General features: G+C 47.2%; 5 protein-coding genes across 8 annotated transcripts; 2 read left to right on the top strand and 3 right to left on the bottom strand.

The window, feature by feature from the left end:
- Nucleotides 1-717: 717 nt before the first annotated feature.
- Nucleotides 718-3,135, bottom strand: LOC117837050 (nuclear transcription factor Y subunit C-2). Its single transcript, XM_034716610.2, has 2 exons — nucleotides 2,882-3,135; nucleotides 718-1,726 (listed from the first exon to the last, which is right to left on the bottom strand). The coding sequence occupies exon 2, from the start codon at nucleotides 1,654-1,656 to the stop codon at nucleotides 919-921; it is 738 nt and encodes a 245-aa protein (XP_034572501.1). The 5' UTR covers nucleotides 1,657-1,726; nucleotides 2,882-3,135; the 3' UTR covers nucleotides 718-918.
- Nucleotides 3,136-4,513: 1,378 nt separating this feature from the next.
- Nucleotides 4,514-12,134, top strand: LOC117837047 (V-type proton ATPase subunit a3). The gene is made up of 18 exons (XM_034716608.2): nucleotides 4,514-4,846; nucleotides 5,376-5,420; nucleotides 6,247-6,369; nucleotides 6,451-6,558; nucleotides 6,984-7,091; nucleotides 7,205-7,378; nucleotides 7,782-7,919; nucleotides 8,371-8,478; nucleotides 8,565-8,672; nucleotides 8,776-8,924; nucleotides 9,703-9,856; nucleotides 10,089-10,249; nucleotides 10,332-10,538; nucleotides 10,681-10,864; nucleotides 10,944-11,027; nucleotides 11,110-11,312; nucleotides 11,423-11,482; nucleotides 11,583-12,134. The coding sequence occupies exons 1-18, from the start codon at nucleotides 4,697-4,699 to the stop codon at nucleotides 11,785-11,787; spliced, it is 2,469 nt and encodes an 822-aa protein (XP_034572499.1). The 5' UTR covers nucleotides 4,514-4,696; the 3' UTR covers nucleotides 11,788-12,134.
- Nucleotides 12,135-12,243: 109 nt separating this feature from the next.
- On the bottom strand, nucleotides 12,244-15,869 carry LOC117837048 (calcium-dependent lipid-binding protein). Its single transcript, XM_034716609.2, has 11 exons — nucleotides 15,607-15,869; nucleotides 15,127-15,228; nucleotides 14,805-14,855; nucleotides 14,557-14,677; nucleotides 14,340-14,458; nucleotides 13,903-14,001; nucleotides 13,663-13,743; nucleotides 13,492-13,577; nucleotides 13,136-13,361; nucleotides 12,890-13,057; nucleotides 12,244-12,785 (listed from the first exon to the last, which is right to left on the bottom strand). The coding sequence occupies exons 1-11, from the start codon at nucleotides 15,709-15,711 to the stop codon at nucleotides 12,405-12,407; spliced, it is 1,539 nt and encodes a 512-aa protein (XP_034572500.1). The 5' UTR covers nucleotides 15,712-15,869; the 3' UTR covers nucleotides 12,244-12,404.
- Nucleotides 15,870-18,295: 2,426 nt separating this feature from the next.
- LOC117839485 (receptor-like serine/threonine-protein kinase At2g45590) lies at nucleotides 18,296-22,977 on the top strand. 4 transcript variants are annotated; one of them, XM_072290478.1, is made up of 3 exons: nucleotides 18,297-20,618; nucleotides 21,928-21,995; nucleotides 22,111-22,301. In XM_072290478.1, exons 1-3 carry the CDS (start codon nucleotides 18,628-18,630, stop codon nucleotides 22,146-22,148), a joined length of 2,097 nt encoding a protein of 698 aa, XP_072146579.1. In that variant the 5' UTR covers nucleotides 18,297-18,627; the 3' UTR covers nucleotides 22,149-22,301. The 4 variants fall into 4 exon arrangements, with proteins under 4 accessions (XP_072146578.1, XP_072146579.1, XP_072146580.1 ...); XM_072290477.1 differs by lacking the exon at nucleotides 22,111-22,301 and having other exon boundaries at nucleotides 18,296-20,618; nucleotides 21,928-22,046; XM_072290479.1 differs by lacking the exons at nucleotides 21,928-21,995; nucleotides 22,111-22,301 and adding an exon at nucleotides 22,370-22,977 and having other exon boundaries at nucleotides 18,299-20,618.
- Nucleotides 21,847-25,360, bottom strand: LOC117839484 (transcription initiation factor IIF subunit alpha). The gene is made up of 9 exons (XM_034719824.2): nucleotides 25,107-25,360; nucleotides 24,817-24,975; nucleotides 24,322-24,467; nucleotides 23,761-24,131; nucleotides 23,137-23,252; nucleotides 22,884-23,006; nucleotides 22,574-22,783; nucleotides 22,269-22,463; nucleotides 21,847-22,104 (listed from the first exon to the last, which is right to left on the bottom strand). The coding sequence occupies exons 1-9, from the start codon at nucleotides 25,302-25,304 to the stop codon at nucleotides 22,009-22,011; spliced, it is 1,614 nt and encodes a 537-aa protein (XP_034575715.1). The 5' UTR covers nucleotides 25,305-25,360; the 3' UTR covers nucleotides 21,847-22,008.
- Between the last annotated feature and the right edge of the window lie 1,335 nt (nucleotides 25,361-26,695).

The raw sequence follows: 26,695 nt of genomic DNA, 5'->3' as shown, positions 1-26,695 counted from the left end.
GGAAAGAAAAAGATGGAAGCAGCAACCCTTCAAGTCCACCGATGGCAAACTTATCGTTGTTCGGCCAACCCTTAAAGTTGTGACCTCTCCGCCCGTGCCCGTGACCTCTCCGCGTTGCTTTCGAGTTCCACGTTCGATGTCCGTACGTCGCCCGTTGGCCACACACTGCCCGATGTCCGTTGTGATTCAGGGTCTGGAGGAGGGGACGCATGACGCGCTGCTAACTGAATCTGAACCTGGCCCAGCAACAAAATGGAGCCCCCCCCCCCCCCCCCCCCCCCCCCCCCCCCCCCCCCCCAGGGAGCCCCAACATCATGCATGGCAGCACCCATTTCTGATGTCTCAGCTCATATAGATCATGGTAGCCGCGGCCGTCGATGCCATGCTACGATGCTATATGTCTCTCTTCCGCTTCCCATCGTTCTTTCGCCAAGTCGGTCAAGATGTTGTTACGCCCTCCCACAGTCCCACGGGCCCATCCGATTGTCCTACGACCCGCGACAGGCAATTCCCGTCGCCCCACCATACCGCTCCCTGCATCGTTCTCCCTAGCTTGCTGCTCGCAAGGCCTTTTCTAGGTCAGGGTCAGGCATCCATGGAAAGTCATCTCAAATCCCGAAACTAAAGTTTACCACTCTTACGGCTCATCTGAAGTCGACTTAAAAGTTTGGAGATCTCAAGCACTAGACTACTAGAGCCGTGAGAATAACAGCTGGCTAGTAATTAATTAAACTGCATGTTAATCTTTGATTGATCAGCACATCACGTGCATGTACAAATTACTCACGTCGCACTTATTCGTTCTGTATGTAGCTCCATTACCATGTTTGCACTTACACCGTGACACATTGAACGATCGACATTCACTTCAAGCGCGTCTGCACATGTAGCTAAACCAGCACGAAGGAGCGCAGCAGATCACTCAGAGCTCGGAGGTGCAGGAGGATGGAAGCTAGCGGCACCGCCATGGCCTGCTGCGGCAAACCCTTGCCCTTCCTCGCCGTAGCTGGCGCTCTGATCGACGTCCGGCGCCGCCCCTTGCTGCCAGGCCGGGTCCCAGGCCGGAACTTGCCAGGCCGGCATCATCGGCGCCGGCTGCCCCATCGGCGGGTAGTAGTACGGCATCCCGGCGGCGGGCGCCGCGCCTCCCCCGACGGCGCCAGGCCCGGCCGCCGCGAAGCCGAGCGCGCTCCCGGGCTCCTCCTTGGCCTCCTCTCGCGGCACGATGTCGACGAGGAAGTCGAAGACGTCGGTGCGCGCGATGGCTGCGGCGACGTCGTTGCGCTGCAGGGTGCGGCGCTTGTTCTCCTCGGCGTGCAGCCAGGAGCGGATGGTGAGCTCGAGGATGAAGAGCTCGCACGCCTTGGCGAACAGGACGGGAGCCTCCGCGGAGATCATGCGCACGTCCTCGTCGGCCTTCATGATCTTCTTGATCCGGGCCAGCGGCAGCTGGTGGTTCTTGAAGTCCGACGCCGACGCGCGCTCCGCCTCCTGCCGCTGGTACCCCCAGAACGCCTGCAGCTGGGCCTGCTGCTGCTGGAGCAGGTGGTGGTGCGGCACCGGTGGCGGCCCGGCCGCGCCAGGGACGCCGGGCACCGGGGCTCCGCCGGTCGCCGGGGGCTGACCAGTGGAGTAGGGCAGCGGCTGGTTGTCCATGGATTCAATTGGTTGCTACTTGTGGCCGTTCCGATGCTTCTTCTCGCCTGCTCGGCGTTGTAGCTGATAGCTGCATGGATGTTGAAGATTATTTAGGTTACGTAGCGCTGCAAATGAATGATCTGAACGTGTTCCACGTAGTATGCAGCAAATGGCTAGCAGTTCACAATTCATGCAACGTGCAGACGTATTTCTGTCCTGAAGCGAAACGGGCCGATCAGTAATTAGTGTTGTCGATAGATCGAGGAGAAAGCATTTTCATCCAGTACCATATCTGTAGCGTGTAGCATGGTTTGAGAGTTACCAGATGCGAAAGAAGCAGTATCCGAATTCTGGTGGTAGGTCTCATCAGCAAGTGCAAACGGATCAGGAGATGAGGAGGGGAGACGCGCTATAGGTGGTGGAGTGCAGACATGGGGGACCTACTTATCTATACGTGCTAATTATATCACGCATGCATGCTGCATATATTGTTCTTGGGAGAGGCTTTTCCGTATCTACTGTGAAACTAAACATACGAACTGATCTAACAAAATTTATTTAAGCAAACAGATCGAAGAAGGTAGCTCCCACTTGTCGATCTCTCGACTAAATCACATCGAATATATGCATATATTGCCCTATAGTCTTTGCAAAATTTTTGGGGCTATAGAAGGTTTTCTTGTGAAATAGTTGCCAGTCCTTAATTTAGTTTGTTGATATATGTAGAATAATGCTATATGTGCCGATAAGCGTTCTCAAATTACCATAGTTTTGAACCAAAGGGGGTGAAAAAGAACCGATCTCGATTGTAGATCACATGTGATGTTCAGTGATTTGGATCGAGTTGGGACAAGAACTCATGTTCCCTTTCAGAAGGCAAAAACTCCATGCATTGTCCATGAGGAGCATTCAAGAGCAATAGTAATAAATGACAAAGCAATGAACAAAGAAAAAAAAATGAACTAATGCTATACTGACCAAATAGAAACAGAAACGATTTTGTTTTTGAAACAAGGAGAAAACCAAATCTCCACTTAGGAAAGAGAGGCAAGAAAATAAATTATTTATGCAGGCGCGCGCCTGCATAAGTTTGTCATATTTGTGCAGAAAACTTAAAAAAAGAAAATAATCTTGTGCAAAGCAAATGACGGATAGATCTCAGAAAAGAAACACACATGATCCATAATGCTTTGCAGCAGCAAAATCGAGCTTGAACTTCAACCTGAAGGCAAATCAGACTAACCTTTGTGCCTGAACTTGAGGTGGCTACTTTCTTACAGGAGTAGTGAGCTCCTCTCAGCTCCTTCAGCACAGCAACCGCGCGCGCCACCCAGACGCTCTTCAGCATGGAGATCGGAAGCAGGAGCTAGCGATGACCCCGCCTCCTCCCGGCCGGCCAGTCCCAGGCTCTCCCAGCTGCCGCTGCCAAAGCCTGAGCAAAATGGCAAGCTCCACTTTCTTATGAGCAGGGGTTGTTGGCCCCATAGGGCTGAAAAAATCGTGCAGTAGACGGAGACCTTGCATATCTGAAAGCAGTCGTCATTTTCGGCTGCTTGGAGCCTAGCTAAAAAGTAATCTCGGCACCTTCATATATAGTTCTGTCTCTCTGCACTGTCAACCGTAAATGTGCGTGGTTGCTGCTGCAGATGGCGAGTTAATTACCTTCAGAAATCCATTACACACAGTGTGATTAAGGTTGCTAATCCGTGGTTAAAATCTCCACGTGTGGAGAAAGATAAGAGGCTACTCATCCTTCAGCTAGAAAAGGGAAATGGCGACCATGATTGCCGACTGGATTAAGCAGCATGCACGCCGTTAATTGCAGGATTAGCAGGGGGAGCAGTAGTTCAGCTTCTCTTTTGTCGCACTGACGCGAGCCTTGTCCACGCGATCTGCTGTGAAAATGGTCGCTGATTTGGTTTTGGCCCGTACCTGCGGATAAGAGAAAGATGAAGAGGAGATCGGGAGAGCAGGCGTTCGTGGCCAGGCTTGGTCTTTTCGGATATGGGTATTATCCGTTCTCGAAGTTCCGCAGCCTCTCAAATTCCGGCGCTAAACTAGATCGATCATCGAGGGAAAATCTAAATCTGCTCCACGGCACCGGCTGTAGTTTCTCCTCCCCGCGTGGGGTTCACCGACGCTGTCGCTGAGCAGCTGCTCGATCATGATGAGAATTGGGACCAATCGACCAGAATTTTTTCAAGATTTAACAAATTATATTAATGCTCCACGCTGTCCCCACTGCAACTTAGCTGCAGGAAATTGCAGCGCCATTTCATTTATTTATTTTAAAACATGTAGATTCCAATTATCTGTGAAAATTAAGAAAGCTGTTCCTCTTTTGAACTGAATTTTTTTGCAAAACTCTTGTGAAAATTTCTACATTCCAGGGGCCTTGAGTTTATTTTTCCAGTTATATACGAAGCAAAAGCCCAGGATTGTGTTGTGGTTTGCAGCTGAAATTGGGCCGCATTTGGCGCTCCTCTATATGGGCCGCATATTAGCCCAGGTAAGAAGGCTCCAGAATTTATGGCCCATCTCGCCTCGCCTTCCCTCCTCAATTAATGCCGACCGGGCCAACACGATACGTACCTGTCAAGTTTCGACACGTAAACCAACCCCCGCGAGAACTCTTTTCTCTCCTCCACAGCTACGATTGCATCCGACCCCATAAGTCAGCCAGCCTAACAATCTCCCCCGCGAAATCCACACTCTTCTCTTCGGGCCGGGGCAAACAAAATCCCAGAGACCCCCGTCCCCAGATCCGAACTCTGGCACCTGGGGCCCAGCGGTCAGACTCCCGATCGGTGCTCGGCCCCGCCACGTCTCCGCATAATACCACATGGTCCACGACCCCCCCGCTGTCTCTACCTCCTCCCCCATCGCCTTCCACCTCCTCACGACGCGAGGAACCGATCAGACCACCGCCGCGCCCGCCGGAGGAGATCCGCTCCGCCCGCGCGAGCCCGATCCGAAACCCCTCGTCGGATCTCCAGGGATCTGACGGAGGCGCAGCGGGCCGGCTGCTGACCCGGCGGGGCACGCACGGACGCCGGCCATGGCGCGCGGTGGCGGGGGCGGGTGCTGCCCGCCGATGGATCTGATGCGGTCGGAGGCGATGCAGCTGGTGCAGGTCATCATACCCGCCGAGTCCGCGCACCTCACCGTCTCCTACCTTGGCGACCTCGGCCTCATCCAGTTCAAAGACGTAAGAACGCCTGCCCCTGCTCGTCCCTTCGATTGCGCTGTTCCGGGTTTAGGTATTTAGAGTCTTCTTTTCTGCTGGGTGTGGGGGATCTCGTTGGTGCCCCTGCCGAATCCCCACGTTTCGATCTAAGGTGGTGGCTGGGTGATTGGACTTTGTGATCGGGGTTTCCTGGGAACTAGGGATCCCCGTCGGCATTACGCAATTGGGGATTTTGCAGCCACAGCGCTCAATTGTTTTGCTGTTTAATACTACTACATCGGAAGTTGTGGTATAATGGTTCGCATTGGCGTGATCGGTTGCAATCAGAGCTGGTAGTTTATAGTAGGAATTCTTTTTGATTGGGAACTATATCACATATGCACTAGTTGCTTTCAATGAAAGCAACAGTTCCTTGCAAAAAAGTTACTGTTATTATGCAATTGAGCTTGATTAGTAGGTCGTGAAGGGTGTGTTTTTGATGCTTCAAAACTAGGTGCTGCTTTTCTATGTTGTATTTTCTGTTAATCTGATTATTATTTTTTCACCTCAGCTTAATGCAGAGAAGAGCCCATTTCAACGGACATATGCTGCCCAGGTACTTCCCTTTTTAACTTTGACCTCAACTTTTTTCTGAATTTCGCGTTAGCATTAACTTCAAATCTTCACCAATGTGCTAGTCCCTTCTGGTCGCAGAATATCTCTTTTGCTAGTAATGATTTTTAGCCCGTTCCCACGATAACTTAGGGTGTTACCTTGAGCAAGCAATATAACTTTTCATTTTCCTAAATAATAGTTGATATCACATTTGTATTTGTTCACTATATATAGTGTGACCAGCAGTGTTATCCTAAACACTAAACGGTAAACAGTCGGGGACTCTTTGTTTAGTGTTTAGACGGTTTAAACGGTGTTTAGACGAAATTGAACGGTCTAAACAGTTTTGCACTTTATAACTAATTTATACATAATCATGCTCAGAAAAGATAAGTATTCTAGAAAGTATATATATTTATGCATATAAAAGACCAAGTACATATATTCATGCATGGAACAAACCAAATATAAATATTTATCTATGGAAAAACTTGAGTATATATATTTATGGAAGTAAGAATTCTAGTGGAATTGACAGTGTTTGCCTAAACAGTGTGTTAAATGGCCGTTTAGCCTGTATAATGGCGTTTAATTCCGTTCGGTTTAGGCCGTTTAGCCCGTGTAATCCCGTTTTTGACCGTTTAAACCCGTTTTCGTTTAATGGACCGTTTACAGCCTAAACAAAACAGTTGGCCTCCGTTCACTGTTTAGATGCTGTTTAAACGGCCGTTTAGGCGAACACTGGTGATTAGTATTATGTAACCATGTGTTCTAATGTTGTGGTTTTCACGATGTTGTTTTCTTGCTCTGATTTACTTGCTGTACAGATCAAAAGGTGTAGTGAAATGGCTCGCAAGTTGAGGTTTTTTAAGGAGCAGATGTCAAAAGCTAACATATCACCCTCTCCTACACAACTAAATGAAGCTCATCTGGAATTTGATGACTTGGAGGTATTTTAGTCATTGGGTTGCTCCCTAATTGTACACAATTTATAAATCTTGAGTTGCTCACTTAACACTGCCTAATAACAGATAAAGCTTGGAGAACTGGAAGCTGAGCTAACTGAAGTTAATGCAAACAACGAAAAGTTACAGCGGACCTATAATGAGCTGTTAGAGTACAATACCGTTCTCCAAAAGGTATACCTTTTTCTGAAATCATTCTATTGCATTGAATATACCTTTGGTGTGTATGTTTTCTTGGTAAATATTGACAGCTACACCTATTCCCTCAGCAACCTTAATTGTTTCTGGTACAATAGTAATATGTCAATTTAATGAAGGAAGCATGGCATATATTTTTTCCACTAATCGCTCCTGCTTTGTGCCACTAATCACTCCTGCTTTGTGCTCTAGCATCTAAGCTCCAATTGTTTTTCCATTGTTCAATGTGCAACACATTAGACACATAAGTTAATGACCAGAATCTTCTGTTGTCATTTGATTGTGTGCATGTTTTATTGTTATCCTAGTAAAGAACTACTTTAAAGTGAGAGCCAATGTAGTGGCCAAGCTACCTGTGTGATATCTGCTACTAAGCTTCTGTTTAATTGTTTTTCCCCCAGGCTGGTGAATTTTTCTATTCAGCTCAAAGAAGCGCTGCAGCACAACAAAGGGAAATGGAGGCAAATCAATCTAGTCAAACTTCACTGGAGAGCCCCCTGTTGGAACAGGTACAATGATTGCTTTGATAAAGCAGCATCACCCTCCTTCCTTCTTATCTTATCTTTGTTTTATTGTCTGGTCTTTTTAATACTATATTTCCATATTGGTTGTATCCTTTTAGGAGATGTCAACAGATCCATCAAAACAAGTGAAGCTTGGCTCATTGAGTGGTCTTGTGCCAAAGGAAAAGGCGATGGCTTTTGAGCGGATCTTATTCCGTGCCACCAGGGGTAACATATTCCTTAGACAAGAGCCTATTGATGAGCCTGTCACAGATCCAGTTTCTGGGGAGAAGGTTGGCATATGTTTTTTTGGAAATATATTTATTTTGGCGATTCTTTGTAAAATTTGTGTTCCTAGCCCTTTCAAAATTTTCTACTTTGGTAGTGTTTCCCATTTATTTGCACAATTAAGAAGAAAAACCAGAATGGTCACAGTGTAACTATTCCCTTTACTAAACAAAAATGGTAGGCAAGTACTTGGACAACTCTGATTGCGCTAACACTGATACTTATGATTTTTTTTGGTATTTAAGTGCTTAATTCATGAGTGATGATTGCTACACTTGATAATGTTTCCCATTTATCAGCACATTGATTCTGGAATTGCTTACTAATCACTCTGAATGCTTGTTCTGTTCAGCTTATTGTTTATTCTTTGCTTGGACTTAGCTGCCAATCTTTTGTATGGTAATGCAGGTAGCGAAAAATGCATTTGTTATTTTCTACTCTGGAGAGAGATCAAAAGCCAAAATTCTGAAGATATGTGATGCCTTTAATGCAAATCGTTACCCATTCCCAGAAGATGTTACCAAACAACTTCATGCTGTTCAAGAGGTCAGCACTTGAAAGACAATGTTTGCTGATGTTCTTTATTTGATTTCTTTGTGGTAGATGATAACTTCAAGCTAGAAAATTCAACATATGAAGAAAAATGTTCTTTTGGACATATACATTCTTTGCATCTGGTATGGGTGTGCAAATAATTGTATTAGGTCACAGTTGTATTTCCAGTCACAAAATGAATCTGCCTTGGTTTTAAGACTGCAATGATATCAATTTTTAATGCTTGGTGAACATTTAATTCCCTAAGTGAAGATAACATCTAAATTTCATTCTGCTCCTAATTATTGATGGTGCTGTTGATTGCTGAAATTGATTTGTTGACTTTGCATGCTTAGCTTGTATTTGTGAAAGTTCTGAATTAAGGCTGAGCACTGTTTAGGAGAACCTTTTTCTCTCTCAGTATTTAAACATATATGTGTTCTGAATTTCTGAGGTCTTATAGGTATCTGGAAGGATCTCAGAGTTGAAGGCAACAATTGACATGGGCCTAGCTCATCGTGACAGTATACTCAAAAGTATTGCATCTGATTTTGAGCAGTGGAACCATCTGGTAAGCTTCTATTGTTTTTTATTACTTTGTATTCTGTTTCTCTTGTACCACAGTTTCCTTACTGAATTGTAATATCAATGCTACAGGCAAAGAGGGAAAAAGCAATTTATCACACTTTAAATATGTTGAGTGTTGATGTAACGAAGAAATGCCTAGTCGCCGAGGGCTGGAGTCCTGTTTTTGCAAGCGTTCAGGTAGTTAAAATCCATTGGTCTCTTGTAAAGTTTTCCTGCTTCCTTCCTGATTCCCCTTTCCACATCGTAAACTGCCTTCATGATTTACAATGGATCTGTGCAGATTCAAGATGCTCTCCAGCGTGCTACTGTTGATAGCAAATCCCAAGTTGGCTCAATCTTTCAAATTCTCAACACAAAAGAATCCCCTCCAACATATTTCCAGACAAACAAGTTCACAACAGCGTTCCAGGAAATTGTTGATGCGTATGGGTATGTTCTCTAGCTACCCTTGCAACCCCTACAATAGCCCTTTTATGAGGAGCTAAATTCTATAGTGCAGTTGACTTTGGCTATGAATTGGTAGCTTGATTTTATGCTCTTTATTGTCCTTATTATGGGTTTCAATATAATTCGTTTTATGCTTCGAATTTCCCTCGTTTATTTTAAGAAACTATAATCTCTTCCTCATTCCTGTTTTAAGCATGCTACCGATCTGTTTCCTGAGAAACTTCACTTTTTATTCACCAAAGGATTAGAAAAATGCACCCCCTCTATTACAAGACGTGTCTCAGACTGTGTTGGTGCTACATATGCGCAATATTTTCGTTGATTGTCTTAAATATCTTCTCTTATCCTTCGACATAACCAAATCGTCCTCTTTCCATCCTACTTCCTGCAAGATAGCGAAACCATGATCGGTACACAAACCCTTAGTGTTAGTCATCAGGAGGCATAACTGCAGCCTAACTAATGCCAACAAACTGTTCTTAAAAATGTATTTCCCGTCATTGTTCTTGAATGCTTTTTTTTTATTTGGACATGCATAGTGCATGTTGATAAAATAAGTGTCAATCGCATAAATACAGAATTGTTCCTCCAATGTTTCTATCAAACTTTTCGCAACCAGCTGTTCGGGAAATTCTATCAATTATACTTCATTTGACTAAATCTAACATGTACATATTTTGAGAAATAAAGTGGAATTCGTTTTGTTTGGGGTTTTTGTCAGTACTAAGTGCTAACATTGTGTTCCCTTATTTGCCAATAGGGTAGCCAAATATCAAGAAGCAAATCCTGGAGTATTCACCATTGTCACTTTCCCTTTCTTATTTGCTGTCATGTTTGGCGATTGGGGCCATGGAATTTGCTTGTTACTTGGGACACTATTTCTGATAATCCGGGAGAAGAAACTAGCTTCACAGGTTTGTCCACTAGTCTTGATTGCATTTTGCTTCACTTATCTGTATGCTGAATGTACAATTCTAAGACCTATTTAGACTTGGAATGCATAGCCGTGTTCCCTAAGACCAAGAGAACTATTTTCTTCACTGGTCTTGATTACAGTTTTTCCCTTTAGTATTTGTAATTTGGGAGAACTATGTTTTGTTAATAATTCTGTGGTAATCTGTGCTTGACATCTGATTTTTATCACAGAAACTTGGAGATATAACGGAGATGATGTTTGGTGGGCGTTATGTAATTATGATGATGTCCATTTTTTCAATCTACACGGGATTAATATACAACGAATTTTTCTCTGTCCCATTTGAGCTTTTCGGTAAATCTGCCTATGCGTGCCGTGATCCGTCTTGTAGGTAAGGAAAATGACCTAAGTAAAACCATATTCTTATAAATTGCATAAAATTTAGCTCATTTATTTCCCCACTTTGGTTATAGAGATTCCACTACTGAAGGATTGATTAAGGTAAGGGGTACATACCCTTTTGGTGTGGACCCTGTCTGGCATGGTAGCCGCAGTGAGCTGCCATTTCTGAACTCACTGAAGATGAAGATGTCAATCCTTCTTGGAGTTGCACAAATGAACCTTGGAATTGTGATGAGCTACTTCAATGCAAAGTTTTTCAGGAACAGTATTAATGTGTGGTAAGTTTATTCGCTGTGGCAGACAATATGGCATTCTATTTTGAGATGAGGATCTATAACAATTGTGAAGTAGTTTATCCGTTCATAGTCTTTGGTACAATCACTAGATTATGATTATTCTAATTGTATTCCTTTGAAACAGGTACCAGTTCATTCCCCAGCTGATTTTCTTGAACAGCTTATTTGGTTACCTGTCCTTGCTTATCATTATTAAGTGGTGCACGGGGTCAAAAGCAGATCTGTACCATGTTATGATCTATATGTTCCTTAGCCCAACAGATGAGCTTGGGGAGAACCAGTTATTTAGTGGCCAGAAGACGGTGCAGGTATATATATTTTCCTTATTTTAAGGCCCCTCCCTGAAGCAAACCAGTTGTGCATAATAATTCGCCTTTTCCTCTGCAGCTTGTTTTGCTTCTACTTGCTTTGGTGTCCGTGCCTTGGATGTTGATTCCAAAGCCAGTTCTATTGAAGAAGCAACATGAGCGAGTATGTTTATATAGTATCCCACATTCTGATGTTGCTTTGTGGCTGCAGTTCGCTGACTGTTTTTCTGTTTCTTTTCAATCAGAGGCATCAAGGTCACCAATACGCTATGCTTCAGGGCACTGATGAATCAGTGGGAGCAGAGTTGGGGGAACATCATGATGAATCGCATGACCATGAGGAGTTTGAGTTTAGTGAAGTTTTCGTTCACCAACTGATCCACACAATCGAATTTGTTCTTGGTGCTGTCTCAAACACAGCTTCGTACCTTCGTCTTTGGGCTCTGAGGTAATGCTGCTTTAAGCAGTATCTTCAAACACATCCTCACCTACTCACCATCCTATACTTCATTATTTACCGCACTGGCTGCTAACGAGCAACTGATATTATCCCTGCAGTCTTGCACACTCGGAGTTGTCCACTGTATTCTACGATAAAGTTCTCATGTTAACGTGGAGGTAAGCAAAGGAATATCTGTCTTGAGTTCTAGAAAATGAGCGCCTCTCTAGTTCTTTAAAAAAATTCTCGCTCTGAAAATTTAACTGTTTGCTCTTGTAGGATGAACAATGTTGTTGCCCTTATTCTTGGCGTCATCATCTTCATCTTTGCCACGATTGGTGTCTTGCTTGTTATGGAGACTCTGAGTGCATTCCTTCACGCGCTGAGGCTTCACTGGGTGGAGTTCCAGAACAAGTTTTACGAAGGTGATGGTTACAAGTTTGCACCATTCTCTTTCGCGCTGATCCGTGAGGAGGAAGATTGAGCTCATCGGAACATTTGTATTTATTGTAGCCGTTGTAAAATCTTGGGTGGCCTTTGTTCCCAGAACAATCATTTTTTCATCTGTTGTCTTGGAAGGATCATAAACCTCCAGTCCCTTGTTTAAGCGTGGGATGAAACTGCATCATTTTTCCTTCCTTATTATTAGCTACGAAGAGTGCAGGGGGATTTTTGGGTTGGTTGGCAACACATCTGGGGTGATATCACCCTTGTATGATGCTAATAAGTAGTTGCCGATTGGGCGGTGTATGTTGGATATAAATAAGCACTGTATCGAAGGTTGAACATTCCATTGTGTCCATTGCCAATAAAAAGTGCTATTTACGTTACGATTAATCTCCTGCAGTTATGTACCCAGTCATTTTTTATCTTCTTTTGGCCGCACCTGGAACTGGAAGCATGTCGATACTTGGATTTGGTATCATTTATACGCTCGGTTAATTGGCTCTATGTTTGCATAATCTAAACCCAAAGTACACCTTAAACGCTACATGCATATGAAAAACTCGTACGACTGCCGATTGCTGTTGTAAACTTGTAACATAATGAAATCAAAGCAAAGCCTAAAGGTTTTGGAAACCTGACGACAAAACTAGCAGCCTAATCATCGATGTTGGGGACGCTACTGGCACTGCGCCTGGCGCTGCTGAAAGGCCCTGTGACGGTCCGGCCGACGAACTTGCCGGCCTTGCTGAGCCCGCTGCCGAACGCGCCGATTCCGGAGCCCACGGCGCCGATGCCCGTGCCCACCATCCCGACGCCCGAGCCGGCCGCGCTCATGCCCGAGCCGGCCACGGTGCCGGCCGCCGCGACGCCCGTGCCGGCCACGTTGGTGACCGTGGACGCCACGCCGCCGGTCGCGTCCGCAGCGCCGCTGGCGGCCGCCGTCTCGCCCCTCACCTTCCGCCGCTCCTCCACGGCATGCTTCTCCAGCTCCAGGGCCTCCATCGCCTCCGCCTTGGTGAACTCGTGGTACACCACCTGCACCAGCTTGCCAAGCAACGTCAGAAAACCGGGCGTGCCGCGACGTGCGCCTGCGAATTAAACACGAGCGTGCCAACAATGGCGAGGGGATCGGATCTTGCCTTGATGGTGAGCACGCCTCTGTCCTTCTTGTCCTTGACCTTGGTCGTGTCCAGCGACGACAGCAGCTGGAGGTTCACCTCCTGAACGGTCTCCATCCCCAGATCAGTCAGGGGCAGCTTGGCGATGCCCAGCCTCTTGTCTTGCTTCATCTTGTCCTCGTCGAACACCTGAAAGCGCATAGAGAACTCAGACCACTGGCCACCTCCTCTACTTGCTTTCTATCTGGGAGGAAACAAGTGAGATACCTCAAGAATTAGAGACTGCGTCTCCTTGTCTTCAGCTATCAGCTCGAACGTCTCGTTCCACTGAGGGTTGAGGTTGTCGTCGATGACGCTGGTCTTCTCTCTGAACATTGGGCGTATGAACAGGACCACGTAGGGGTCTGATTTGCCGATGAGTTCCTTGTTCTTGAGGGATTCCGCACGCACCACAGTGACGGTGAGCTTCCCGTGTGGCTTCAGCTCAAGATCGCTGCACAAGAGAGCCCAAGATTCTGTCCGTCATCCCAACATGTTCTTCGACTCAGTCACTCAGACACATCAAAGAACTTCCTGTGACTAGTTCGGTAGACATGATTAGGAGGGTAGCAGATTGTGTTAACCTGACGTCCACGTCGACTCCACCCAGCGGAACAACAACTCTATGTGGCCACTGGAGCATGTCAGTGATCAATGACGCAACTGTATCCTACAGAAAAATAACAGGCAAATGTGAATTTTGTTTCCTGTTGTAGATAGAAATGGAACAAAAAGAATGGAAATTCATGTCATACGTCAATCATGTCTGAAAGCCCAGGCATTGCGGTCAGGCTTCCTCCCACAGCTTTCAGAATGTAGTCGATTCTCGGTTTTGGCTGCAATTGCAGGGAAACCTTGCATGTCAAAAACAAATATGTTGCAAAGAAATAAAACCAGTTCTTTGTTATTGAAACAAAAAAAAAATCTCATAGAAGGGCCTTCGAACTAGAAGTTAAAAGTTAAGCCTGGCTATTGAGTAGTCAAAAGAACCACACATCTGCCAGAAGTGCAATAACAACTGCAGAGATGCATGGTATCTCGTCCGACAGTTGGAAGACCACACGGATGATGGTGTACACCTGAAGGTTCTTAAACTGTATACATATACACACAAATAAAAAGGGTAAGTGTTAACTAATTAAGATTAAATCTGAAAATAAAAGTTGCAGTTTAAACATGAGTTCCTGTTTTTAAGTGTAACATAATTCCTGTACTGCAGGTAATTAATTGTACCAGTGTCTAGGCAAAACGGAATTTGGATGATCCCTTTTTTTTACTTGGTTTCCTTAAGCTGGCACTATGAATATCAGTCCACATGGTAAATTATTTTATATGTGCCTTTCATGAAAAAAATTTGATCACTATTTAAAATAAAAAATATGGGAAATTAATGATAATCTTGCTTTTGGCCAGGGGTTTGTGGCAAACAAACCTGAATGGGAAGTGAAGCAACAAGTGTTTCGACTGCAAGAATAATATTTGGATCCCCACCCCACCGGAAGTCCATGTCCATTGTAATCTGCCCTTTCTTAAAACTCTGAATCCGAATGCCTGAACACAGAATAGGATATGTCATAGCGAGATTTTGTCAGATTTTGTGAGAGTACATAGCTCTGAAAACTGAAATCTATAACATTTGTCTCAGGGACCTTCTATTTTCGGTGGGACGGTCCCAAGGGAGAGTCTGCTGAACTTCAGTGAGGATATCCCTGGCGGTCGATAATCATCGAGTAGAGGTTCAACAGAATCCCTGATGACCATGGTTGCTGCCTGTAATTAGATGCGACTGCAAATCAGAACAGTTCTTGAGAGCAACATGGCCAATAAAAATAGCATAGTGGTCAGATCTGTCTGTTTTTTAACATAGAAGTGTCTTCATCCCAAGGAGTTATCTAACCTCTTCAATAAACGGCCAAAGCTTGCTCAATTGTTTGTTGAGCCATTTGACCTGAGAGCAAAACCCAAAAAATGTACCAAGGTAAGCATGCAAGCAACAGATCAAAGAGGGCATAGCTCTAGCAGAAACAATTGCATGCTATGGAATAGAGTGTGTTTCATTTTCTAGCTATCTATCAATTACAACAATAAAAGTTCAGAGAACTTTTGCTGTACTCGTTGGGACAGAAAATGGTCAAATTTACACTGTAGCCAGTACAGCAACGGCATTTTGCAGTGCCATGATTATAGCTACATCAAAAGAACGTCAAGTAACATTTCACCTGTTCATATTCTGGAAATGATATCCATTGGGGAAGATTTTCTCCACATATTTTCTTCACGTCTTCACGGTTGAGAGATCCCAGTGAATTGATATCTGCAGCCTGGTTCAAAAAGTATCACTGTGAAATTTATTGTAAACTAAGACGTACAAATTTAACCCCATAAACTCAGGTGAAACAAAATTTACAGTGAAGAGACTTCCGCTTTCAAGACAAATCACCAACAACAAAACACAAGCAATGTTCTTGAGTCTGAAGTCCCAATCTATGGGCTATGTCGATTCGATCGTATTGCGGCAAATCGAAGATGTACACCGGTTGTCCGATTCTTACAATAAGCAATCGGCATTTACAAAACTAAAGGTATATCTCCATTGACAAATCGATCAGAGAGAAAATCGAGAACGGTTTACGGAAGGCGAGGATACGAAGAGAAAAACTTTTGCATAGATCAAATCGGAATGATGCCGTAGCACTTGCCTTGTTGCTGCGCTTGGTGGCGCGGCGAGCCATGGCGCGCGCCCAGCCGGCGATCAGGGCGACGCCGACGATCATCCCCATTATAACTCCCGATATGAACCCCATTCCGCCTCTACCCTCTCAACGTGTCAGGAACAGAGGAGGAAGAAAAGGATCGAGTGAAAAATTGGCAATTGCGTACGGAAATTCTTGGATCAAATCGATGGCGATCCTCTCTTCAGATTGTTTTTACTGCTAACCCTCCATTTGGGGCCGATTTTTTCGCGTGCAATTAGTAACAATAAAAAGTGTGTGTGGGGAGAGAGAGAGGGAGGGAGGGAGGGAGGGAGGGAGGGAGGGCGACGTGCAATGGCGTCCGATCGGTGAAAGTTGCCACGACGAACATTGCATGGCTGGATCTGTGCATGCCTTTACGCGTTCGTCCCTAGAGATTCGTGCTTGGTGAGCCTTCGATTCCACGGGTGCAAAGCCGGCCAATGCAGAGTCCAATTGTCAATGTAACACACCTGGGCTATGTGGCTAAAGATCGGAATTCAGTTGGAAGGGAAAATCCTCTGATGACAGAAAGCACGGTGACGTGGTCACTGAAGTATGGGGCCGGAGGACATGGGCCCGCATTGTCAATGACTGGTAGCTCGAAAAAAAGGATGAAGGGTCAGAGTCTACATAACATACCGCCAATAGCAAGTTGACCAAAAAGAAGAGAGAAGAAGAAAAGGAAAGGATCATGGGACATGGACAAAAAGAACCTTTGCTTTCATTGACCCTTTACACTTTGCTGGAAAAAGAGTAAAAGGGCATTGCTTGGGCTGGAATCAGGAGAGAACAAATTGCTGGTTGGTACATGCCCAGCCAGAAAGGAAAGGCTGCATGTAAAGTGTCCACTGAACACTACTGTATTGTATTATGTGACATCATGTTGTTGCACAGCTCCCTAGCCCGCATGTTTAGGAGATGGAGATTCATCTTGTTCTTCCTCCTCCTTTTGGGATATTGAACTATTTACCATCCGTAAAACTATTTTTACGAATGCTTCTATATATTTGCTATTTGTGCGGTGCTTTAGTTTATCCAAAAGCAAGCTTTGTATCGTACAGGTGCCTACATGAGGAGTATTGCTCGGCTGGCCAGGCCTGCAGAAAACAAGTGCAGAGCAATAAGATATCACCCGAGGCCCCAGTAAAGTCTGAAGATACTAGGTACTGTAGCGGAAACAGAATTGCTCTGCCGGAAATAAACATGGTCGCTCCCCTCCTTCCACGCCCAAGTCTGGCGAACAGTTTCAAGTAACTCTTGCTGGCTGTACATATGGATTTTATAGAATACACTTTGATTCCATTAAAAAGGATATAAAGTTTCATGTATGCCTGCTCGCTGCACCTCTTCAGCGGATGTACCTGCGGCTGCGAGCCAAGAGCTGCCGCCGCAGCTAGACCTGATCACTTGTCAGGTCGGGCTGGGTTCTTTGGGTTGCCAGGTTGGATTTTTTGCCTGCGCTCGACCCGTCACATGGTTGGGTGGGGTCGGGTTCGGGTTTTTTGTGTAATTATTGAGTTGGATCGGGTTTTTTCGGGTTCTAAATCAAAAAATTTAGCTCGCGCCTGACCCGTCACATGGTCGGGTCGGATTTTTTTCGGATGGATTGGGCGGCCATGATCAGGTCTAGCATCAGCCTAGCCTCTATCTGCTACTGTCTGGTTGCTGACTGCGTGCAGTGTGTTGCGCAATCGCAGTCGCAGCCGCAGCGCAGCGGCTGCTGCTGTTCCAAGGCGTAGGGATGGCAACGGGGCGGGTCGGGGTCGGGTGGAGCTTCCGCGGATCCGCCCCCAAAATCCGAAGCCGCCCCAAACCCAAAGCTCATTTTGAGTGACAATATGCACCCGCCCTCAAAACCCGAGCAAAGATAGTGATAGATCACAGGCGAGGTGCGAGCCGTTGGCGGCGCGCGCGAGCGAGGGGCGCGGGTGGCCGGCGACGCTCGCGGGCAAGGTGCGGCCGTGCGGGAGTGAGTGCGGGCTTGCAGCGCAACACAGGGAGAATGGAAGATGTCCAGACGGTGGAGTGGGTCGAAGAGGATAGGGTTGGGAGAGTTATATATCTAGAGTTTTAATTATTTGTTGGGCTTGGCTACATCTAATTTTTGAGTTGGAATGTAAATTTCGAGGCCCCGTAGGTTACCCGCGGGGATTAGAAATCCGCCCCCGCCCCACCCAGTTTCCACAATTGGGGGGGGAGACCCGCCCCCGCTCCACTCGTGGGTTTCGGGTCAAACCCGTCCGACTGACCTTCCTAAATGTGCGTGTACCTCGTGGTCGTGGGAGACGTCGTTCTTATTGATTGATGTAGGGCATGCGGAATTGTGGATGTACACTCTCCTTCTTTTTTTTTTTTCGAATAGTGGATACACACTCTGCTCTCCATAAAAGTTGCTAACCCTAGGGCCACTGACATAACTAACGCTCTCAGCGGAGCAGAAGCAGAAGCAGATCGTGGTGGCTCCTTGGCCACACCCCTCCGGCCGGGTCCTAATATGCGTTGACCAATGTTGACCTGCGGCCCCACATCCCCTTCATTAAATTCGCTCTTAAATCCCCTCCGGCCTCCGCAGCCCGATCCTACATTCCCACCTACAAATGCGCCAGCTGGCTCTGCCTCCAACCATCTCTTTCTCCCTCCCCCTCCCTCTCTCTATCCACGCCACCCTCCTCGAGACGCGGCGCGGATCGGTGACGCTCCTACCCCTCCCACTGACCGTAGGACTGGGGATCCATCGGGCCCACTGCCCAGCGGCCCGGCATAGGATCCTCTCGCCCAGCCCGGCCTCGAACCCGCAGCCCCAGCAGCCAGTGGAGTGAAGCGCGCACGCATCTGCGGAGGAGATGGTGGAAAGCCAACACACTTTTCGCCCCAGTCCGCTGCCTCGCTTTGCGGTGCTCCACCCCGCCCCGCTTGTCTTTTCTCCCCGCCTCCGCCTCCGCCGCCGGCCTCCCCGGCCCGTAAACCCCCACCGCCCACCCGGCGATGCCCTCGCGGCAGCCCCCGCCGCCCGCCCCGTCGCCGACCCCGGCCGCGGCCGCGGCGGTTGTCGTCGCCGACCTCCGATCCCGCGGGGGGAGCCGCCGCCCCGCGTCCGCCGCCGCCGCGGGGGGCTCGGCCGCGGCGGCGCTGATCTTGGTGGTCGCCATCGCGCTGCTGCTGCTGTGGCGGAGGCGGAGGCGGAGGCGGCGGAAGCTGGCCGTGGCGGCGGGGGCGCAGCCGGCGGCCGAGCTGCGGAGGCTGTCGTACCAGCAGCTGCGGCGCGCCACGGGGGGATTCGCGGCGGGGAGCAAGCTGGGGCAGGGCGGGTTCGGCCCGGTCTTCCGCGGCGCGCTGCCCCGGTCGGGCCAGCCCGTGGCCGTCAAGGTCATGGACGCCGCGGGGTCCCTCCAGGGCGAGCGCGAGTTCCACAACGAGCTCTCCCTGGCCTCCCACCTCCTCGGCTGCGCCGTCCCTGGGGCGCCGCCCTCCATCCTCCTCCCGTTCGCCTACTCGCTCTCCGCGCCGCCGCGCCGCCGGAGGATGATGCTCGTGTACGATCTCATGCCCAACGGCTCGCTGCAGGACGCGCTGCTCGGGAAGAGGTGCCCCGAGCTGGTGGCCGAGTGGCCGCGCCGCCTCGCCGTCGCCCGCGACATCGCCTCCGCGCTCCACTACCTGCATTCCGTCGTGCAGCCGCCCGTGATCCACGGGGACGTCAAGCCCAGCAACGTGTTGCTGGATGCGGACCTCCGCGCCCGCCTCTCAGATTTCGGCCTCGCGCGGATCAGGTCCGAAGAGGAGGATGAGCTGGAGAGCGGTGCGATTGGGGCCGATGCGGATGGGAATGGCAATCCTGGCGGTGGATGTGACGAGGATGTGTCAGTGGCCGGCGAGAGCGTGACTGCTATCGTGGTCAACGGGGAAGACAATGCTGCCAAGTCGCCGGAGGATGATGAGGCGTTCACCACAGCGTCTCCTGCAGAGGCCGCATCCACTTCTGGATGCGACAAGACTAGTGTTGGTAGCGGATTAAATGCCCGAAGCTGCAATGGTGGAGGAGCTGCAGGATCAGGAACTGGGAGTGATTGGTGGTGGCGTCAGGACAATGGCGGTGGTGGTGGTGGCGGCGGCGGCGTTAAAGACTATGTGATGGAATGGATTAGGTCTGAGATTAAGAAGGAGCGGCCGAAGAATGATTGGATTGCAGGATCATCTGCAATCACCCCTGTTGTTTCAACGGAGAGGAAGAAACCAAAGCGTAGGGCGCGGGAGTGGTGGCGTGAGGAGTATGCAGAGGAGCTCACTAAGAAGCAGAAACGGCGGGCCCTTGCCAAGTCGAAGAGTGATGCTGGTGCCATGTCTGGTATGCAGTGGTGGGAGAGGGATTGTGATTTAGAGGAGAAGGGACATTCAAGATGGAGGATGATGAAAAGCTGGAGCCGGAGGAGCAGCAATGGCAATGCCAGCATCAGTTCGTGGGTGGATGGTGTGAGAAGGAGCAGCAGGGATTGGGCCAGTGGGGAATTTGTGCCCAAGAGTGGTGGAGCAGTGAGCAGCACACCAAGCATGCGAGGCACGGTCTGCTATGTGGCTCCCGAATATGGTGGCGGAGGGCCTCTATCAGAGAAATGTGACATTTACAGCTTTGGAGTGTTGTTGTTAGTTCTTATATCTGGACGCCGCCCGCTCCAAATGACAACCTCACCAATGTCAGAGTTTGAGAAGGCGAGTCTCATTTCGTGGGCAAGGCATCTTGCTCAAGTTGGCCGGTTGCTCGATCTTGTAGACCCTGCACTGCAGGATGTTGATCGGGACCAAGCACTGCTATGCATTACAGTTGCACTCCTTTGCATCCAGCGGTCACCAGCTCGCCGCCCATCAAGCACAGAGGTGCTTGATATGCTCGCTGGTGAGGGTGAGCCACCACCTCTTCCGATAGAGTTCTCGCCTTCGCCTCCTGGCGGGTTCCCCTTCAAGTCCCGAAGGAAAGGCCGGTGAGTTTACTTTGTTGGTTAGATGCAAAATGTAGTGTTAGTCTTCTGTCCGTATGCTTGTTTCGTCTTGTACACCACTCCTAATTCATCTTTTTAATTTATTGATGTGTAAAGATCTTGGTGGGACAAAACAGTGGCCAATTGGGTTCAGATTTGACAAGAACTGTTTTGCCCCATTAATCAATTAGATTATCATAGTTCAGTTATTCTTTGCGCAAATTCCTTTCAATCCAGTCAATCTCTTGACTGGAAACAAGTATGAATTTCCGTTCAAATTAACAAGAACGGTGTTCCTATTAACCACATACTTAACTGGAGTGCGATGCTTGAATGGTTGATTTGGTACTAGCGCGACCACATAAGTTTGGGAACTTCCCCCCTATTCTTTTTGCTGGGAGATAGGGAAGCATGTTGCTTTTGGACATGCTTTGGATTTTTTTTTGGATGTAGTGCTCTGCCAGGCCCTCTGCGGTTTTTGAGACGAACCAGTTGCTTCTAAACATGCACACCCAGCTATGTATTGATGGTTTTAACTTTCAAGCTTTCCTCGTTCACAGTTCCCTTTCACTTTTCTCTTTCCACTGAGATTGACTTTTCCTTAGCACTGAGATGGCACTTTCACTTTCTCCAGCAAGTATATTCTACCTAGTTTCGAACAGCTTGAAAAATAAACATCAAGATGACCACTGTAGTACTGTACAATCTGAAAAGATCTTTTGGCAATTGGCAGTCCTGCTAGTGTGGGCTTGGTTCATTACAACAAAGCAATATTTATGCATATACCCCTAATTGAGATTCGCTCTCTGCACTATGAACTCTAAAGCCCGAACCTGGAATTAGATCTTGGGTTATGTTTTAAAGCAGCTACCGAAAAGTCTAAGCTTGTAAAGACCTCCTAGAACCCCATGCAATTCATCGATAAATATTTTGCAATGAACTCATGGACATTGTAATTCACCATCAATTATGAGCAGCTCATAAATTGCAACCTTTACATTTATCACCATCATTTATCATTCAATTATGAGCTGCTCTGAAGGTATCAATTGAACGAGCAAAGAGAATTTAGCATTAAAATGCATATCAATAGGGTTGCATGGACTGCCTCAGTTAACCCGATACAGGAACAAAAAGAGTGAGCAGGACGTCGAGTGAAAAAAAAACCCTTAAGAGATGCCTCTTGCCGAGCATCTTGAGTCGCCAATGCAGACAGTTACTCAGTTCCGTATGATAAGAGCAAAAAAATGATCTATTTTGTTGCATCGAGGCACAAACGGATCTGTTACACTGTTGTATTCTGCATTTTCAGAACAATATACAGTATTCAGATGGCTACTATGAAAGAATGGCATGACACTATGGCCATATACAGGTGGGGTAAGTTGTCTGTTCACTTGTGTTCCTGCCGAAGAACGATGTAGCTACGGCCGTTGTTCTTATACATGTGAGAGATCTTCTTCACAATGTTAAGAAATGCTTTCTTGTCCTGCAGAAAGAGAGAATAAAAGGCATAAGATCTTGGACATGTAATGGCAATAGATCACTGAATGAAATGGATGGGTTGTGGTCACAAATTACTGCGATGAAACTTAAAATGCACTGGAACACATTAAAAACGAAGCACATCATCAAAAAACCGAAGCAGCCTACCTCTTGAGTTAGTACACGAGATCTGAACCTTGACACCAGATCTTGGGATGAGACAGGTGCAATTGCACGAAGCACTGTCCTGACTTCCTCCTCTGTAACAGGTGATAATTCTGTCATTCTTGCTGGAAGAGATGCTTCTGAAGTTGGCTCCAAAGAAGATGGAGTTTCGTCCTTGACAGACATCGTTCGGGTTTCCTATACCAACAATATGCCGAATTTAATTCAAAGAATCTGGTGCAGTGTATCACAGATGGTTGAAACTTAAATTTCACACGTGTAGAGTGCGAAAGGAAGAAATTACATACAGGTTCTGTCTTTATCTTTTTGGAGGCTGCACCATTAGAAGTATTTGCATCACCACCCCCTGATCTCCTTTTTTGAGTGGATTTAGATGGAGGTGTAGGGTTCTGAGCTTGCGCTGATGGCGTTAGTTTACTAGGGTTGCTATCCACTGGTTCACTTTTGGGTTCAAGCAGTTGTTTTGGAGCACATTCTGGCGATGGTGGCTCGTCTTCCTGTTGCATGAAACAAATACAAAGATGAATTCTATTCCACAAGATTGCTTGTGCTAATGCAAAAGCATATGCAAGTTCTAAGAACAATTGTGATCATTACGTCTGTGTTTTTGTCATCAGTGTCAGACTCTTCCCCAGCAGCTTGGCGGAGCAGCTTTTTTAGCTCCTGACCAGACTTGCTCAAGTTGCTGCTGCTGCTGCCTAATTCAGTCTCATTATCATCCTGTGAGTATTATGATAGAAATCAGATATGGCATCTATCAGTGGTAGCTTTGGTTAAGGTGGCAGCATCTGCAGATCAAGTAAATAGCATACTAGAAGCATGTTGCAGCTGGTAGATCATCTCTGCTTACCTGCTTAATTTCAGGAGGAGCAGCCTCAGGATCAGCTAAGTCAGGTCTTTCCTCTATATCGATGTCCAGAGTCTCATCATCATCAGTGAAGGTCTCTTCGTGCTCCCAATGGTCACCTGATAGACGAAGTTACAGAATAAGCTAAGATATCATCATCAGTGAAGGTCTCTTCGTGCTCCCAATGGTCACCTGATAGACGAAGTTACAGAATAAGCTAAGATGCATACTCCTTCCATCCCAAATTACAATTCGTTTTGACTTTTCTAAATACATAACTTTTGCTATGTATCTAGATATAATATATATCTAGGTGCATAACAAAAGCTATGTATCTAGTAATGCCAAAACGAATAGTAATTTGGGATGGAGGGAGTACTTGATTGAAGGCCAAGAACATGGTATGGAAATATGGTATATGGCCTTTTTGTTCTTTCTGGTGTGAAACTGTGAATGGTTCGGAGGAATAACAATATGAATGTGCTTATACTGTATAAAATGCAAGCAGAATCTCAGAAAATATCAGAATTAACAAAAGGTGGTGTTGGGCATCTATTCCTTTCTCAATTTCATCATGCAGGATCTCAGAAAATCTCAGAATTAACAAAAGATGGTATTTACATGTACCTTTCTCAATTTCATCATCCAAATCGAAGTCCTTGTCCTTCCCGCCTTCCTCGTCATCCTCGTCCATGCCCTTCGTAGTAAGCCCATGACTGTTTTTCCTTGCAGCTTTCCCTTCTTCGTCCTCCTCAACTTTGACAGATTGATTCCCATTCTCATTCCTATCTCCTTTCTTGGGGTGAACCCCATTTGTTGCCCCTTCATTTACATCCTCAAGCTTCTTCACACCTGAACTAAAGGCAGAAGCTCCATTTATAGCTACCTTTATCAGCCTCTGTTCACACCCAGATGCACTACTTCTCCTTTTATTCATTTTCTCTTCAGCTTCTTCCAAGGTCAGCTGTTTGTACTGTGCAACTTTACCGAAGTTGTACCTAAGAAATACGAAACTGTAAGGAAAAGTAGTGCATGGAGCTTGACTTGTATTAAATAACAAAATTAAGTAATGTTTTTAGGAAACCACTCTAGCGGCACTTCAAATTTTGCTGGTAAATATGTTCAGATGATGGATGATCACAGTTTGTTTAAATACAAACAAAATAAAGAGGGAAGCCTAGAGAATACCAGGAACCAACTGGAACAGCAGTGATATCCTTGCCTTTGAGCGTCAGCGAGTAGTATGTAGCCTGTGGGTCCTCAGTTTGGCCTTGATACTGATGTTCACCTGTCTCATCCTCCAAAATCCATGGCATCCTGCTGTAGTACTTCTCCTGCTTGTGTCAAATGTGTGCTCATTAACAGGGGAAACATCAGTTTATTTGTCCTTAAGTTGGTAAGCCCAGAACAAGTGACTGCATAAGGATATTCTAGTATGTGCAATTGCCAACTGCATACTGTTACTGTTCTACTGATACCAGAGGTCTGACGCAGCACAACCACCTAATAGCAACTACAGAATGATTTTAGTTCAATTATGATTAGTTTGCTACATTAATAAGAGGATGATACATACTGTTTTTTTAGGGGTGAGGGAAATTAATCGAAAACAGCATTATCAGGTAGTACCAAAACAGAACACAACAATGGTGATGATGATCATCCACGATCAAAAACCAGTACCCGCATATTCCCGGTAAGCTGCCGTCCTTGCGGGACCTCCTTGCGAAGAGACCACCTGTTCCCGCCGCTACTCCTCTTCGACAAGGGCGGCAAGCCGGTGGAGAACCTGCCGATGAAGCTGGCCTTCTCCGCGGAGGTATCCAACCGAACATCGTACTCCTGCGCAGCGCGCCACGAGGGATTGCAGAAAATCCCCGGAGGGGGAGAACGAACGATGCCCAGGTGAGCTGCATTGCTCGCGCGGAGGAAAAATCTGCATTCACGAGACGGCGCGAGGGGGCGGTGGGTACCCGGATGAGCCTGGTGACGGGGGCGGCGCAGACGGCGCAGCGCCCGCGGGCCCGCGCCACGGCCCTGCCGCAGTCGGTGCAGAGGGTGGTGTGCCGGCACGACGTGCCGTAGAGGTCCTTCGCGGCGCCGCAGCGCTCGCACGCCGCCTTCAGGACCAGGTCGGCGGCCGCGGCGCTCCCCAAGCCCATGCCCACCATGCCGCCGCGCGCCGCCCGCCCCGGTACGTAGGGTTTGGTTTGTGCTCGTTTGGGCCGTGGGAAGCCGACGTGGCGGCTTTAAGGGCTGAGATCGAAAACGGCGAGGACGGTTCGAGCTGTGGCGGTGTGGCCCTGGTGTGGGGACGGAACGAGCCCGAAGCTGCAACGCGTGCGCGCCGGCCTTCCTTTCAAGTTGACCCGCGGAAGGTGTCGTCGGGCCGTGCGCAGATGGGCTCGGCCACCTCGGCCTAGCGGACTCGACCGCGCCACGCAGGAGCCACCGGCCGACCGAAACATGATTCAAGCCAGGAATCGCTCAACAAACAAGTGTTTCCGACGTTATAAGATCAACATTTGTTCCTAGAAGCTGTGAAACCTTCTCCAAGCTTGCAATCCAAAATCACCTTTGAACTGCTGACAGACTTCAGAAAAGAGGATGGTCAAATGAAGCTACCTACCTACTACATCGGAGATCACAAGAATCGGCGCTACACCTCCTCGCCGAATGCCAGGTTACAATAAGAATCTGGACCATGGTGGCGGACTGGTTGTCGGCGCCAGCAATCCACCCGAGGGCTTCGCAACAGGCCGATACGCTGCATCATTGATGGTTGATGAGAGCGGGAGCAAATTCCTGCACTAAGAGAGGCATGCGAACTTTGATGATGCTAGTTACATGGACAATCTAGAGGGAAAGGAATATGAGAATATTTAACAGCAAGGAGTCTACTGTCAACATGATTTTCGAGAGGATCAAAGACGAGGCCACCATGTGGATTATGGTGGGAGCGAAACATCTCTCCGCTCTACTGGTTTTATCTTATAGTTAGTTTTATCTTGACCTTTTATCGGGTTCAACTGATCCGGATGGAATTCTAAGATTCTTTAACAAAATACTTCCTCCCTCTCATGAAAAGTGTATTTTTCATGGAGGAGAGAGTATGTTCATTTCTAAGCTCGATCATTGTTCTAATAGAGTTGACCGAGCGTCATCCCCAAGTGGCTTTGCACCTATTCATCCGTATAGCCTCCAACTTGCTCACATTTACACCTTAAGCAGGATCGGGGCTCTTAAGTCTATCTTGTGCCCTTCAAAAGAGTGTATCCCGTGCCAACCAAAATTATAAGCAACTCCTTGACTGACTGACTTATATGGATGTGCATAGGCATAGCCCCAGCTCAGATTTCTTAAATAAACTTAGTTGTCATAGCAATAGACTTTTGAGTATTTGTTGAACTTCAAATTTTCTATGCAAAACAAAAACACATACGTTCGCCTCGCATTGATGATTGATCAACCAGAGATATAGAACGGGTATTTGGATCCTAGGAGAGGAGAGCTCACCTCAGGACCTGCGTCGCAAGCATTTCCCTTCCTTTTAAGGAGAGCG

The sequence above is a fragment of the Setaria viridis genome, chromosome 9, assembly GCF_005286985.2.
Source record: "Setaria viridis chromosome 9, Setaria_viridis_v4.0, whole genome shotgun sequence".
NCBI classification, from domain to species: domain Eukaryota; kingdom Viridiplantae; phylum Streptophyta; class Magnoliopsida; order Poales; family Poaceae; genus Setaria; species Setaria viridis.
This window is presented reverse-complemented; position numbering and strand designations above follow the sequence as displayed.